At 38.5% G+C, this 15,218-nt stretch overlaps 1 protein-coding gene across 1 annotated transcript in view; it reads left to right on the forward strand.

Moving 5' to 3' along the window:
* Positions 1 to 15,218, forward strand: part of Ell2 (elongation factor for RNA polymerase II 2) — a 64,878-nt gene that overhangs the window by 16,926 nt on the left and 32,734 nt on the right. Inside the window, exon 2 of the mRNA NM_138953.2 lies at positions 544 to 591. Coding sequence (NP_620403.2) covers positions 544 to 591 — 48 coding nt within the window. The remainder of the gene's footprint in view (positions 1 to 543; positions 592 to 15,218) is intronic.

The raw sequence follows: 15,218 nt of genomic DNA on the forward strand, positions 1-15,218 counted from the left end.
GTCTTGCTTTGGGTATTACAGTTAAGTGATTGGATGGATCTCAAAAAGAGACTTTGAACTTTGGACTTTTAACATTGTTGAGACCTCTATATACTATGGAGACTTTGGAAGTTGGACTAAGTGTACTTTTTTATTCTGCTACATTACATATGGCCCCTAGACGCATGTGTCTGAACAAGCCTGTAGGGACTAGGAAGTGGAATGTGATGGTGTGTATACGTTTGGTCCAGGGAGTGCACTATTAGGAAGAGTTGCCTTGTTGGAGTAGATGTGTCACTGTGGGCATGGCCTTAAGACCCTCATCCTAGCTACCTGGAACTGAGTCTTCAGCAGCCTTCAGATGTAGATGTAGAACTCTCAGCTCTGCCTGCACCTTGCCTGCCTGGATGCTGCCAATGTTCCCACCTTGATGATAATGGACTGAACCACTAAATCTGTAAGGCAGCCCCAATTAAGTGTGTCATGGTGTCTTTTCGGAGCAGCGAAAATCTAACTAAGACAGTCTAACTAAAATTTACTTCTCTTTCATTTTTTTTTTTATAGAATTTAATTCCTTTTAGACCTTCAATTCAGTTCCAAGGACTCCAAGGGGTGAGTACTACCAATTTATGAAAAAAAATCTAATTGTATTAAATATCATAAAGCTTTAAGTTTTTGCTTTCATCTTACTCTCTTAATATGTCACATATTTTGTGAGCTTCATAACTAAATGAGATTTTCTGTCAGATTTAAGATGTTTGAATTGTCTTTATGTCAAAACAAAAACAAAACAATTTTTTGCAAATCATGGATGGTTGTGCATTTGAACCTTTTCATTGAAGATTAAATATCACAGTTTTATGGAAATATATTTACAACACCTAAGCAAGGGATTTAATTTCATGCAAGTTATGACTACAGTTGTTCCTATTAATAAAATGTAGCTGTGTGCTTAATTTTACACAGTAGGAAATGAAATGTATAAATAGAAAATAAGCTTTGCTAGTATAGGCAGTTTTGTATGTCTGCTTTATTCTACAGTAGGGAGTGTAGCTTGAAGGTGGTATGTACAGGACACTGGGTCCAGTCACCAACACCAAAACCAACAAGCATAATATATAACTTTTAATTAAATGGACCTGTGACTTTTGTGTTTGTAATAGATAATTAACTTTATAGGAGTAGCATTAGTGTAGCTGTTAAATTTTCTTAGATTTATTAGTTTTATGTGTTTGAATGTTTTACTTGTGTGTCTATGTATATGTGTATCACATGCATGCCTGGTACACTCAGAGGTGAGAAGAGGGGGGCTGGAGTTATGGACGGACGGACGGACAGCTGTGGGTGGAATGGAGCCTGGGCTGTCTGCAAAAGCTGCAAGTGCTCCTAACTGTTGAGTCACCTTTCCATCCCTAGTATTATTTTTAATTGTTACTATTAATATTTAACATTAAAAAACTAACCAGATATTTATTTTGCTTCCTCTCTTGAATTAGTATTTATATTCCTATATGCTAGCTATGTAGCATGGCCATTTGAATTACCTCTAAGTGGAGTTTAGGGATTTGGAGAAAAGGCAAGCCCAAGGAAGAAGATCATAAGCTTGATCATTGTAAACCTACATCCTTGTGACTTTTTATAACATCAGAAATATAAAAATGTGCCTATGTGAATAAACAGTTTTTTTAAACCTTAAAACTTGAGAATCTGTGGAGCCACATTAATTACATCATCCATTGGACTAAGAGTACAGGATTTCTAAATCTCTTGTATCACGCTAACTTGAAGATGTTTGTGTGCTTTGCTTCTACATGACAGCTTCACAATGAAGTCCTTTCTTCCGCCTTAGTAACTAAGTGTTCATGGATGGGGTCCTACTAGAAATGAGCATTCTTCTGAATTTTCTTGTATAGCTTTTTAGGTGGTAATTACTAACCTCATCTCATTTTATATCTGAGGGGTTAGTTCAATTGTTTACTTAAGGCTTTTGGAGTTTCCTGCAGTTTTTAATGACATATTTGAAGAGAAGAGCCCATAATGAGAGGCCAGAATCCTAGAACCCTGGTGAGCACTGGCTTTTCAGACAGAAAAGTAAGGTCTGAGCTGTGCTCCTTGGAGCTGGAGGGGCCACTGCTGTTCTGGAACTACTGTTTCCCCTAGCTCTCTCTTTACCTTGTTTGAGATCTCAGGCTAAGAAAAGGTAAATCAAGGATATTTTCTTAGGCGGCACCAAGTTAGACACAACAGCCAAATTACAGGAAGTGAATACTTAAGGCTACCAAACTCTGATTCTGATCGAGACATGCAGTTTAGCACAGACATGGGCTCCTGCAGTCCTAGGTCCTGGGCAAGCAGGTCCCTTCCCTCTGCACAGCTCTCCTTGAGCCCACGTGTCCAGCCCTCTTCCTACTACTTACCTTTGCTTATACCATTGAATCCCTTGCCCAATATAGTTTGCTGCCAAAGGTAATTTAGTTATAAAATGACTGATAGGTTTAACTTTCAACATGTGTTTGAATTTTAACAGGTAAGCTTTCAGCCCAATTACAGTGTGATTGTGTTTGTGTACTGAATGAGGCTTGGAGGCACTGTAGACTGAGAGACTAGGATACTTGGCCCTACCTTGCTTGTTCTGTGTCTATCTCATCAACACCCTACCCTTTTTATTATTCTCCTGGGAACAAAATTATGGACTCAGCATTGTTTTAGAGCCTGCAGCTGCATTCTATCTACCCTTCCCCCTTCCATTTACAGAGCTCTCCCCAGCCCTTTGGGACTTAGTAAAAACAAAGACTCATTACAGGGGAAAGAGTGGGTTGGCACAGCCCACAGGGAGTCCGCAGAGCCATAACTGTAAGGGTCTTCTATACAGTACTCCACTGTTGTTCTTTAGAGCCATGATAAGTTAACATTGCCTGTGCTGATTGCTTTTAAAATCCATCTGAAGTATGCTTATAGAGCTTTCCAGTGTGGAAAATGCTTAGGGTTTTAAATTAGAAGGTTTAAATTTAGAATTTCCACAAAAGATAACTGTTTCTTAGTGAGAGATGTTTGTCTTTTTATATCAAATGTAATTGGAAATATACCTTAACTGTCATGATAGAGCCATATGTAAACAAATTTGAAGCATTGTTAAAGTATCCTTTTAAAAGTGTTACAGATATTCCTTGTTTGCCCGGTGAAGTTATGCTAAGTCTGCACGATTATGGTAGTCCTATGCTAATTATAGGATCCTCTGCCTCCTTCCGTAATATCTATAGAGGGTCAGAATTTAGATCTTGGCAGATTAGCATTTAAGCCTATTTGCTTTTTTGTTTGAACATGTTCTGTTGGGTTGATGTTAGCATCTACATAAATACAGACTAAAACATTAAAGTATGGCTGTATGCTGTATAGAATTCTAAGTCATTGATTATTTGGGTTTTATTTATATAGCTAGGCAGTAGTTTTCATAGGAGAAAATGGAAACTATGTCTGAGAGGCACCTACAGCTATTCCATAGTGGGAAAGGACACACAGGAAATTTGATGCTCATTGAAAGTAGGGGAGCAGTTGGTTCTGATTGCTGAGCTCATGAATGTTAGTAACTGTGTACAACTGAAAATATCCTCAGTTATTCTCTAGTGTGGGTCAGCCAATTTGTCTTCATGGGTCTAATGTATACCTAGAGCACCTACATGTAACTTCAGATCTTTAAGGTAGACTATTCAGAGGACAATGACAAAGCACTATACCAGTTTCCAAAAGCTGCATCTTTATAGTCAGATAAGCTTCATGAAAAGTAGCACTGTTCTCTCTTCCTCTTATACAGTGAAAGTGAGGCAGGTGACTTCCAGGGATGTCGGTTCCAGTAGAGTTTAGAAAATTAGTCTACATAGCTTTGTGAAATTGAACATTTCTAAGGGCAAACAGTTGGTAGAGGCAAGCTATACTGCAGGTGAAAAACTCTTCCCACGCATTGAAGATCTCTGAAAGAGTGTTTCTGGAAAGTTCACTCAATGTTTAATGCAGTCAGTTGTTGATACTATAGACATAACAGTTATTTCACAAACTATAGAAGTTATCTAATTGACATATTAATAAGTTGTTATTATTCTGATTGCTTCTTGGTTTTATGGTGTTTTCTGGGTTTGTTTTGTTTTTGTTTGGGTTTGACTTTCTCAGATAGGGCCTCTCTGTGTTGCCCAGGCTAGCCTTGAACTTTCAATGTGGGTCAGACTGACCTTGAACTTGAAAGAATCCTCCCACCTCTCCCTGCCAAGTGCTGTAATGCCTGGCATTTAGCTACCTGCTCAGCTTGTTTTAGTTTTGTGAAGCCTCCCTATATGTCCCAGGCTAGCCTGGAATTTGAGATCCTTTCCTTTGGTTTCCAGAGCACTAAGATTTCTGGCATATGCTAACATGACCAAGCTCTCTATTAGTATGAAAGAATATAGAGCTAGGTAAGATATGGTCTTCACTCCTGAAGAATTTCCAGCCTGACAAATACATGCAGACTAACATTTAGGAAAGAGTTAATAACAAATAAAGGATTTAGCTAGAACCCTCACACAGCCTTCTATAAAAGGACTATTCTATAGGAGCCATCAATAACAAGGCTTTGTGTGTGTTTCTCACTGCTGTGAACCAACATTTTAAACAAAGGTTTTTGTGGGTTCAAAATGGTATATGTTAGCTCTGCATGATGCTGTGTACCTGTAATGCCAGCATTTCAGATGCTAAGGCAGGAACATTTAGAGTGCAAGTATGAGCTTCCTATCAAGGTATTATATTTAAAAAACAAAACAAAACAAAGAAAAAACAAAAAGTAAAGTTCTTTTTTTGACAACTTATGTATAAAATTCTAAAAGCCTAACTAAGAACTAACACAACATTTTATACACAGAAATAAGTGTGAGAAATGAAATAATTGGGATAAAATCTGAAATAGCAAGATTTTCAATAGCAAATAATAGCCACATTTGCTTTCATATGGTAGATACCCTTGCAATTGATTTGCTTCTGGCTTCTAGGACTAATGTTCAGGGAGTGATTGTCTCAGGAAAATGAGAAATAATGTTAGTATTGTCATGTTATGAGATTATAGAATCCATGTTAATTTAGTATTTATTATCAGAATATTATTCAAAAGTTCTTTTTAGTTGAAAACTCAGATTTAGCAACTCCAGAGGCTATAGAAGTTTTGCATATATAATTTTTAGAGATTATCTTAAGGATGTTGAAAATAAAAGGTATTTTTTATATAAAATGTATTTTGTATCCTGAATAAAACATGGTCACGCGTGTCTTTTCAAGACAGAAGAAGATAGCCAGACAAGTTCTAAATGTGTGCCTTCCAAACGGGCACAGGAACCTCCTGAATCTGCTTAACTGATAGCTTTAATGGCTTGAATAGGGTTATAGATTCCTCCAGTATTGTCCTTAATGCAGAAGCTAGGTGTTTGCATTCTGTTTTAAAATTTTTTATTTAAGTTCTGAACTTAGCATAGCGTTCAGAAATACTTGGCTGTTTATTTTATTTTGTAGGGTCAGGGGAGAAGATTGAGTCTAAAGGACTAAATTAGCATTTGAAATTAGTAGGCAGTTTCAAGCCACCCTGAATATGCTTCCCTCAGACTGCCCTACCCTACCCAGCTTGGTACCTGGAAAGCACAGATAACTATGGTCTTGGAACAAATAGCAAAGGCAAAAATGGAATCCTCAGCACTGCCTTCTCTCTTAGATGATACACCTTCCTCTGGCTTCTTCCCCCTGCTGTTTCTGGTTTGTCTAGCCCACTAGTTTTATAAACAATTGTGTCTCATCAGTCTATTCAAAAGTTGATGATTAAGGGCTGATACTCTTGTCTCTGGTGTGACTACCACTAGAAGACTGTTAAAGTTACTTGAAAAACCAAAAAAAAAAAAAAAAAGACTGTTAAAGTTATATTCTTGTATACTGGTATTTTGTTCTAAGATCTTGAATGCTGTAGAAGTTTATGCTTAAGACAACATTTATATTTATATTGAATTTCAATTCTTTTCATATTATCAAAGGTGTTAGCTAACTTTTATGTGCACACAGCTTTGTTTTTTTTAAATCTCATTTTAGGTAAGGATATGAGCTGCCTCTAGACACTCATTATTTTTAACAAATGAAGTCATAGCTTAAAGTTGTTGTAACTTAAGCAGCCACCTCTCTAGTTTTATGCTGTCACTCATCCCTGCCCTGCTATTCTTTCTGGATAAGGATTCACCTCTGGGCTTTCTAAATGACCAGAGGCAGTCATCTAAACTCAGTATCTTCACAGCATGACTGGGTCTTTCTATGTCCTGTGTGCACAAATGACAAGATTTTTACAATTGTATTTGGAAACTGGGGGGGGGGGGGGGGGCACACATGACACTGTAGTGTCCCAGATCTTTCAAACAACATTTTACATATGTTAAAGAAAACCAAATTGCTGGCTCCAGTGTGTGTGTACATTTTCCATTTTAACCTGTATGCTACACCCCATTAACTTGCTACCCTCTTAGATTTGGTGGTCCATTAACAATGCAGGGCAAGAATCCAAGATCCTGATTGCTCAAGCCTTACTCAATAGTGTTAACTTGACATATTATTAAATCTAGAGAAGTTAAAGAGAGGAAATTATAAATGTTTTTGTTGCTGCTAAGAACTTTAAGCACTTTACATATATTTATCTTATCTAATTACTGCATCAGTGCTATAAAAGAGATATTGTTTGGGTTTTATTTATTTATTTATTTATTTATTTATTTTTGATGTGTGAACTGTTACTTCAAAGTTAATGGTACTGAAGTGCCAGAAAACTGGTACGTGGCCTTCCAGTACTTGCTGCAGGAGTCTGCCTTCAGGGTGAGACATGTGTTCTCACCCCTACCTTCCTATGATAAGTGCTGAATTCACATTTTTTTAATTTATTCTCACATTCTCATACACATTCGTTGACCACCTCTCCAGCTGTTAATGAGAGTGATGGTCAGGAAGACTTTAGAGAAGTCCTTTGGGAGATGAATTTGAACGGTTGCAGGACTTGGTTAGTGAGGGAAGAGGGAAATCCATTTTATACCTGAGCTTTCACAGCACGAGCAAAGGCAAACAGGTGTGGCATGGCTCTCCTCAAGGAGCCACTCGTCTGCAAATCTCTGTGGAAGTCTGAACTTTGAAAAGCTTTCCCCTTCATTTTTCTTCCTTACAGCTGGATTCACTATAAGAATACACACACACACACACACACACACACACACACACACACACACAGACTTTCTCAGGAGAAGTTTTGTTTGTTTTTCGAGACAGGGCTTCTCTTTGTAGCCCTGGCTGTCCTGGAACTCACTCTGTAGACCAGGCTGGTCTCCAACTCAGAAATCCTCCTGTCTTTGCCTCCCAAGTGCGGGGATCAAAGGCGTGCGCTACCACTGCCCGTCAGGAGAAGATTTATAATTCATCAGTTTCTGGGTAAGACTTCTGATGGGAGGAATCTATGTCTGCAGACGAATGTATTTCAAACATATTTGCAAATCATTCTGATTAATACAAAACCGTTGTGCATGGGGAGATGCTCAGTGGGTGAAGTCTATGCTGGGCAAGCATGAGGACTAAATTCAGATCTCTGGTGTCCACATAAAAACAGGTGTTGCAGTTGCATCCCTAGACGACAGAGGTAGTAGTACCTTGGGTCTCCATGCTCCAGTTTTAGTGAGAAACACTGTCTCAAAAAAAAAAAAATGTTTTTTTTCTTTTGGAAAGTAATAGAGGAAGATATTCCATGTAGACCTCTGGCTTCTCTGGTCACAAATATGGGCACTTAAGCAATCATATATGCACATATCATACACACACACATACACACACACACACTCATTAGCACACACCAAGACAAAACGTTTCACTTGAAGCCTTAAGACATATGGATATGCACATTCATGAAGCTGAAACAAAAGTTCCACTGCCTGGGATTTATTTTACCTTAACTTCATCTGTACACCGTAATTTTGTTTTTTGTTTGTTTGGTTTTTTTCTCTCATTTAAAAAGAATCCTGTAAATAATTAAAAAGAAATGTTCTAAAGAGGCTGGAGACATGACTCACTCAGGAGCACTCTGCTCTTGCAGAGTTCCTGGGTTTGGTTTTTAGTAACTATTTGGCAGCTAACAACCATCTGTAACACCAGTTCTAGGGGCTCTTCTGATGCCCTCTTTTGGCCTCTGCAGGCACCAGGCACACACATGGTACGTAGACAAACATGCAGACAAAATACCCCCATACTAAACAAATAAAAATAAATAGAAGGAAATTTAAAATAGTAAAAAGAATCCTGGCCAAAGTCCACTGAACTAATGCTATTATCTTCCAGTAGGTTACAATCAATGGCTTTCAGACACTGCAGGAGAGCATCATCTGTTTTAATCTAAGAGTCAGTCGTGTGGTCAGATTTGCATTTTAACATTCTTTGCCAATGGCTGCTTTAACAGAATTACCAGGATTTGGATGATATGGAAGAGGTCAGTGGGAAGAGTAGAGGGGGATCAAGGATAGCTCTGTGTTTATTGTTTGAGAATTTGGTTGGATAGAAAGGAATGAAAACAAGTAGGTGATTGTTTGGGTCGTGCCATGTAGGAGCTGTTTAGGTGGCTTCCCATTACCTCTTCCAGCCTTCTTCTGTCAGAGCACCAGCACTAGAAATTTGTACTAAAAGGGTTTTCAAAAGGCAACTCTCTTCTAGTAAAAGGAGAGAGAGAGTTTTAGAGAGAATTCTGAAATGAAATGTAATTTACAGACTGTTTTTCATCTGTGGAAGATATTTTGTTAGTCATGAATACTTAAATAAGCCCTGATACTAAGAACAGCAGCAGACTGGAGGGGGCTGTGTGTACTAACTCAGTGGTAGGATACACCATAGCATTATAGCTCTACAACAAGGCAGTGACCAAATACAGTGATGTCCTTTTATCAGATTAGTATAGTATTCAGGCAAAAGGCATTATCATGTGGTTTTCATATGATAAATGTTTTAGAAACCAAACACAGTGATAACTGCAGAAGTTCCAATATTGGTTCCCTTTGGTAGGGAAAGGCAGGCTTAGAGGAGGAACCCCAGTTCACTGCAGACATGCTGGTGACTTCACAGATGTGAAGCCTTGTAATTCAAACTGCATTTATTTCTAGAAGTAAATATGTAAATTATGGTTTGCCTTCTTATTACTAATTATAAATGTAAATTTTTTATCTTCATGGGTTAAATGAAAAAGGGAAAAAAAAAAAACTAGAACATATTTCAGTAGATGCCTCCCAAAAGGCAATTTGTTATCTGTATTTTCTAAGTGTGCCATAAACAAATAAAAAAAATTTTGGGAGATGTCAGGCTTGATATGAAAATCTAGGCAAAAAATGAATATTAAAGTATTTTTTTTTTAAGTTGACAAAGGGAATGGAAAAGGCAGGTCTTGAGACTTTATCTGTGGTTAGACACAGCTGAGTATTGTGCTCCTTGGGAACTTGATAGAGCTGCCTCGTCATCTATCTGTGAGGAAAGCCCTCTGTCTGCTCTCTCCCCAGGCAGAGTGCTAGCTTTATCAAAGGTGTGGGAGGAGAGGAGTGTGCCTTCCGAGTTAAGACATAGGGGCAATGGTATTGGGAGGGGTACTGAGGGGTACCGGGGCATTCTATCTGGAAAAGACTGATTAGGGTAGTAAGCTGCAGCAGTTGGTTAGATTTGAAGAGCTGGTGATAGTTAGGTTAACAAAATTCAACTCAATAGAAAACTGATTAAGAACTAAATTGTGTCTACGCCATCCACTAGAAGCTCCCAAGTAAGCCACCCCAGAGAAGAGTAGTTGGGAATATTTCAAAAGCCTTCAGTGTTTTGTCAGGGACAATAGAAATATTAGCCATATTATTGAAGGCAGCAATACTCGGCTAACCGATACTGAGCGTGTTCTTACAGCTCAGGTGGACACCTGTTGTCTTCTCAGTCCAAGTGTTGGTAATTCACTAAAGTCTGTCTTCAAAGATGAGAGTGGGAAGTCACATTGCCGTTGACCAATGACCACGTGCAGTGCTGGCTTGTTTGTCACAGGTGTCTGAAAGTTCTGCATTTGGTGTGAAGATGCTCAGGTGCTTGCAGTTTTGTTTCTTGGTTTTTAGGGAGGGTTGTGTTCTGTGTCTTTCTTAAAGAACTTGAAGAAAAGATTATAAATGCAAGATTAATACTGAAGAAACTCTTAGCATTTTTACAGCTAATGACACTTTTTTTTTTCTTAAAGCTTTCAAAATATTTAAACTGATTGAGTCATGAAGGGCAAGTTTCATATTGATAGCCTAAAATCTAATTTATTTTTATGCCTCCTTTATTGTTTCTGATTGAGAAATGAAGTGAATGAACATTTTAGAACTGTGTAAAGCAAGACAAGAGTAAGTATGAAACAGGAGTGTCTGGGCCAGTGGACAGCAATTCTGGTAGATTTCCCCTAGTCTTTTGGGGTTTTTTGGTTTGTTCTCATTCTCACAAATATATTTTTAAAAGGTTCAGAGGCATCTGAAAATGGTGCTGCATGTCTGTAATCCCAGCACTGGAAGTGATGGCAGGAAGATCAGGAGTTCAAATCCAGCCTCAGCACCATAGTGAGTTTGACATTAGACTGAGTCACATGAGACCTCATTTTTAAAAACCAAAACAAACGCTTAAATAAAGCTTTACAATTGCAGAGTCAGTATATTTATTGATTACTTTTAAAATATTCTATATTTAAAGCTATATTAGGAACATTTTTCAATAATAAAGGTTATATTGAAGTAACCGCCTAACATTTTATTGTTTTAATATCTATCATTTAGTTATTCTATGATTATTTACACTGTTATTATTGCATAATAATGCATAATATTATTGCATAATAACAGTACAGGGAACATCTCTAGGATTTTCTTTTTCACCTCTGTTTCCTCAGGATAGATTCAGGGATGTGTAATATACTAGGTCAGGAAGTAGGAGTGACTTTCAGTAATGCCTCTAGAAGGATGCTGTTTTCTGTCCCCACAGCTCTTTGAAAGTATCTCAGGAGCTGATTCCCCTGGCCAATATTGAATGCATGCTTTGTTTTGTTTTTTACCATTATTTCAAAGTAATCATTTGATAATGTTTAAAAACTAACAGTGTGGGATAGAGAGATAGCTAGGACCTGGGTTTAGTTTCCAGTACCCACATCAGATGGCTCATGACTGCCTAGAACTCCAGGGAATCCAACATCCTCTTCTAGCTCCTGCAGCCACTACACCCAGACACACACACATATACACATAGATACAAATAAAATAAATCTTTTTAAAAACTGACAGTGTGACCTGCTTAATGATCCCTGGCATATGCTAGATACTGTAGTATTTTAAGATGCCATGAAGTAGCAGATGTTTCTGTGTCCCCATTTGGTATCGTCAGGAGTGGTTTTGGTTTCTTTCTTTTCCTCTTTTCTTTTTTCTTTTCTTTATATTACTCATGTTTCTAACCAACATAGTAGGATAGTCTTTATGTTCATAACTGATGATAATTTTTAAGATAATTATCTTATTTCAGTAATTGTAAAATAAGTATGGTATTCATGTAACCTTTTATGTATTTTGTTGTTTTGGCATTTTTGCATATCATTTTTATAGTCTTAAAATTTAACATGCTTGGGTTTCTGCAATCTCCTTTTGATGGCTGTCTCCTGTAAAGGAATATTATAAACTTTTAAGCTAGTAATGTCTTCCCCCTACCCACATGCCATCACACTATTGGCTATTGATGAGTTATTTATTGGCTATTGGTGAGGTCACATAATTTACTATTTCATACAGCACTGTTGTCCTGGAGTGATTGCTTAGTGGGTGGTGGTGGTGCTACTTTCTAGAAGTATATGACTATCTAGAGAATAATCACCGAAGCATTTCATTGTATGCATTCTACACATGCAGTATTGCTCTACTACTACATGTGTATTCATCCTTTCTTTGACAGCATCTCTTCCTCTGTGTAGAGACATCGGCTTAATGGTTCTCATAATAGGCCAGCCATACCATCCCTAGCCATCTTTCAACCCTATATTTCTTAAAGTTATAAATCTACTTATCTGGAGGTTTGACAGGTTTTATTTACATCTTCTATATTTACATCAGGCCTACCAAGGCTCTTTAGAAATCTGAACTATGACCTCTCATTTAATACTTGATGTTTTATATCAGTAGCTATGAAATTAGAAATAGTTTTTATTCCTTTATAGGTTTTAGAAAATTAGCACATCAATTTGAGTTATGAAAATTAAATAGAAATACATTTTATAGAATTGTGTATGTATTTTCTACCTCAGGAATTATTATTTTCAGAGGAGGTATTTGGGGAAAGGTCTATAAAATTCAAATACTACAGGTTTCACTCATCTTGTAGGACTGTGTAGGACTTGTGTAGACACAAGAAGTTTGAAAAAACAAAAAGGAAAGGCTAACTGGTCAACCACCTTTTAAAAATATCTATTAAAGAGGGGGAACCATGGGTAGCCACTAGAAAGTCCCAGATGCCAGGGACCCAAGAGGTTCCCAGGCCCCAACTGGGAGAACATTAGCCAAAATAACCAACAAAGGGGAGAGAGAACTTGTAGAGACCAGGTCCAGTGGATAGGCATGGCCCCCAGTTGAGAGATGGGGCCACCCACCCACCTCAAAAATATTAATCCAGAATTCCTCCTGTCAAAAGGGAATGCAGGGACAAAGAGTGGAGCAGAAACAGAAGGAAAGGACATCCAGAGACTGCCCCACCTAGGGACCCATCCCATCTGTTGACAACAAACTGAGACATTATTGCTGATGCCAAGAAGTGCTTACTGACAAGAGCTCGGTATAGCTGCCCACCAAGAGGCTTTGCCAGAGCCAGATCAACACAGCCAAACATTGGACTGGGCACGGGGACTCCAGTGGAGAAGTTAGGGCAAGGAATGTAGGAGCTGAAGGGGTTTGCAACCTCATAGAAAGAAAAACAATATCAACCAACCAGACGCCCCAAATCTCTCAGGGACTAAAACCATCAACCAAAAAGGGGATTCTCATGACTCCAGCTGGATATGTAGCAGAGGATTTGCCTTATCTGGCATCACTGAGAGGGGAGCCCTTTGGTCCTGTGGAGGCTCAATGCCCCAGCATAGGGGAACGCAAGTGTGCTGAGGCAGGAGTGGGTGTATGGGAGAGCACCCTCATAGAAACAGGGAGGAGGGAATAGGGGGCTTGTGGAGGGGAAATTGGGAAGGGGGATAGCATTTGAAATGTAAATAAATTAAATACCCAATAATAATAATAATTATAATTAAATAACTGGTCAACATTATTTTTTTACATTTGTTTAAAAAAATTTTTTAAGGCCAACTGGTCGAGCTGTTTCCAGAAATTAAGTCAGGGAGAGGAGAGAAAGGGATGGGAAAATATAGACAACCAATAGACTCTATTACAGGACCAGCGACAATGTTGGAATCAGAGGTATATGCCACAACATGCACCAGGCTAACTAAAGATTTATTTTTTAAAAAAAAATCTAAATAGCTTTAAAAAGAAAAATGTATTGAGATTAATTGATAGTGGAATCCAGAATTAAGAGCTGGTCACTCTTCCATTTCACTTTGGAAATAACCTTCCAAACAGTTGTTTATATTAGTGAGCATGCAAGTTTTCATGGTGATGTTGATTGAACTGGGCTGAAGCCATGCATTTTGCAAAATCTCGGGCCTAGGCCAGCCGTTCTGTTGATCTTCAGGGCAGCTCCTACCCGTCCCGTCAGGTCTGTCTCTTCACTAGATTTACACCACTGCTTATGACTGCCAGGCACAAACCTAGGTCTGCCAGCTTTTGCCTGCCGTTCCTCCAGGCATGGTGTGGCTTTCCTCAGGACCGCAGACGAGCAGGAGGAGAGAAAACTCACAGGGATTTGGAACTTAACTGTTCATACATAACATTTTTTTTCCTTGTAGAACTAAGATTTGAGCTTTGTTTCAGAAAGACAAACTTTTTTTTAAGACAAATTTCTGCTTTATAATTGACCAGGATAATGTCTCCCTGAGTTCTTTTAGTGTGTCCTTCCCAGCCCTTTAGCTATCTCCCTGGGTCTTCTAAGTTGTGTTTTTTAAGAGGTTGGGATGTGTTTTCAAATGGAACTTGAGGACAAGAGTTCTGCATTTTAGTGAAGAAATATATGTATGGAGAGAGAGAGAGAGAGAGAGAGAGAGAGAGAGAGAGAGAGAGAGAGAGAGAGAGACGTGTATAATGTAAATCTTAAGTACCACAAACCCAAGAAGCCACTTTGCCTATGTTTTCAGGCTAAATATAACCTAGAAGAGATCAGACGTTTCCTCTTCCTGACATTCACGCCCTCCAGTCGGTGTTTGCTCTGCCGAGTCCTACTTTCCCAAAGAGCCTTACTTACGTGGCCTATTTCAACTTCATTTGTTTTGTTTTGTTTTTAATCACTGGCATGTTTGATTGATTGTTTGTTTGTGTAAATCTGCAAATATTTATGAGGCATGTTCAATGTCCCAAACATAAACAAAAATGAATGAGACCACAGCCCTTGATTTTCAACAACTCAGTCTGGTGGGGGAGAAAGACATAAATCAGAACCCAGGGAACTTAGTAAAGAAGCAGTAAAGGCTATGGGGATTGTGAGGACCCAGAAGAGGAGCAACTAAGCCCACCTCACTAGAGACGGCTGGGCTTCCTCACAGAGTAAAGGTCCTGAGCTGAGTCATAAATGAAAGAAATGTTACCACAAGATAAACAAGAAGTAGAGACTCAGCCCAGTGTTTTCTGATGGCACGGTGCTGCCTCTTGAGATGAAGGGCACTATGGCGAGTGAGGCCCAGTTCAGTTGCTGTAGTAGCAGAGAACTCTGGATGCCTATAACTGGATGCCTATAAATGCACTTCAATTCCCTCTCATGGATAGCTAGATTAAAAATAAAAAACCAAAAAACCATCAATGGTGTATGGGACTGATGCGTTCAGACTGGCATTGGAGGATATTTGACTTAAAACCTGAGTGATTTGGGGATAAGAGCTGAATGATTTACGGATATGACTGAGAAGGGATCAAAAAAAAGCTGAAAGACAAAAGACATTGTCAAAGGCATGAGGGGATCTTAAACAAAGCAGGGGAGATAGATGAGAATGCATATTTAAGAAATAATTGGGGAGTAGAAGACAAACATGTGATGGGTTCGAGCTG

Source organism: Mus musculus, chromosome 13 (genome assembly GCF_000001635.26).
Source record: "Mus musculus strain C57BL/6J chromosome 13, GRCm38.p6 C57BL/6J".
NCBI lineage: Eukaryota > Metazoa > Chordata > Mammalia > Rodentia > Muridae > Mus > Mus musculus.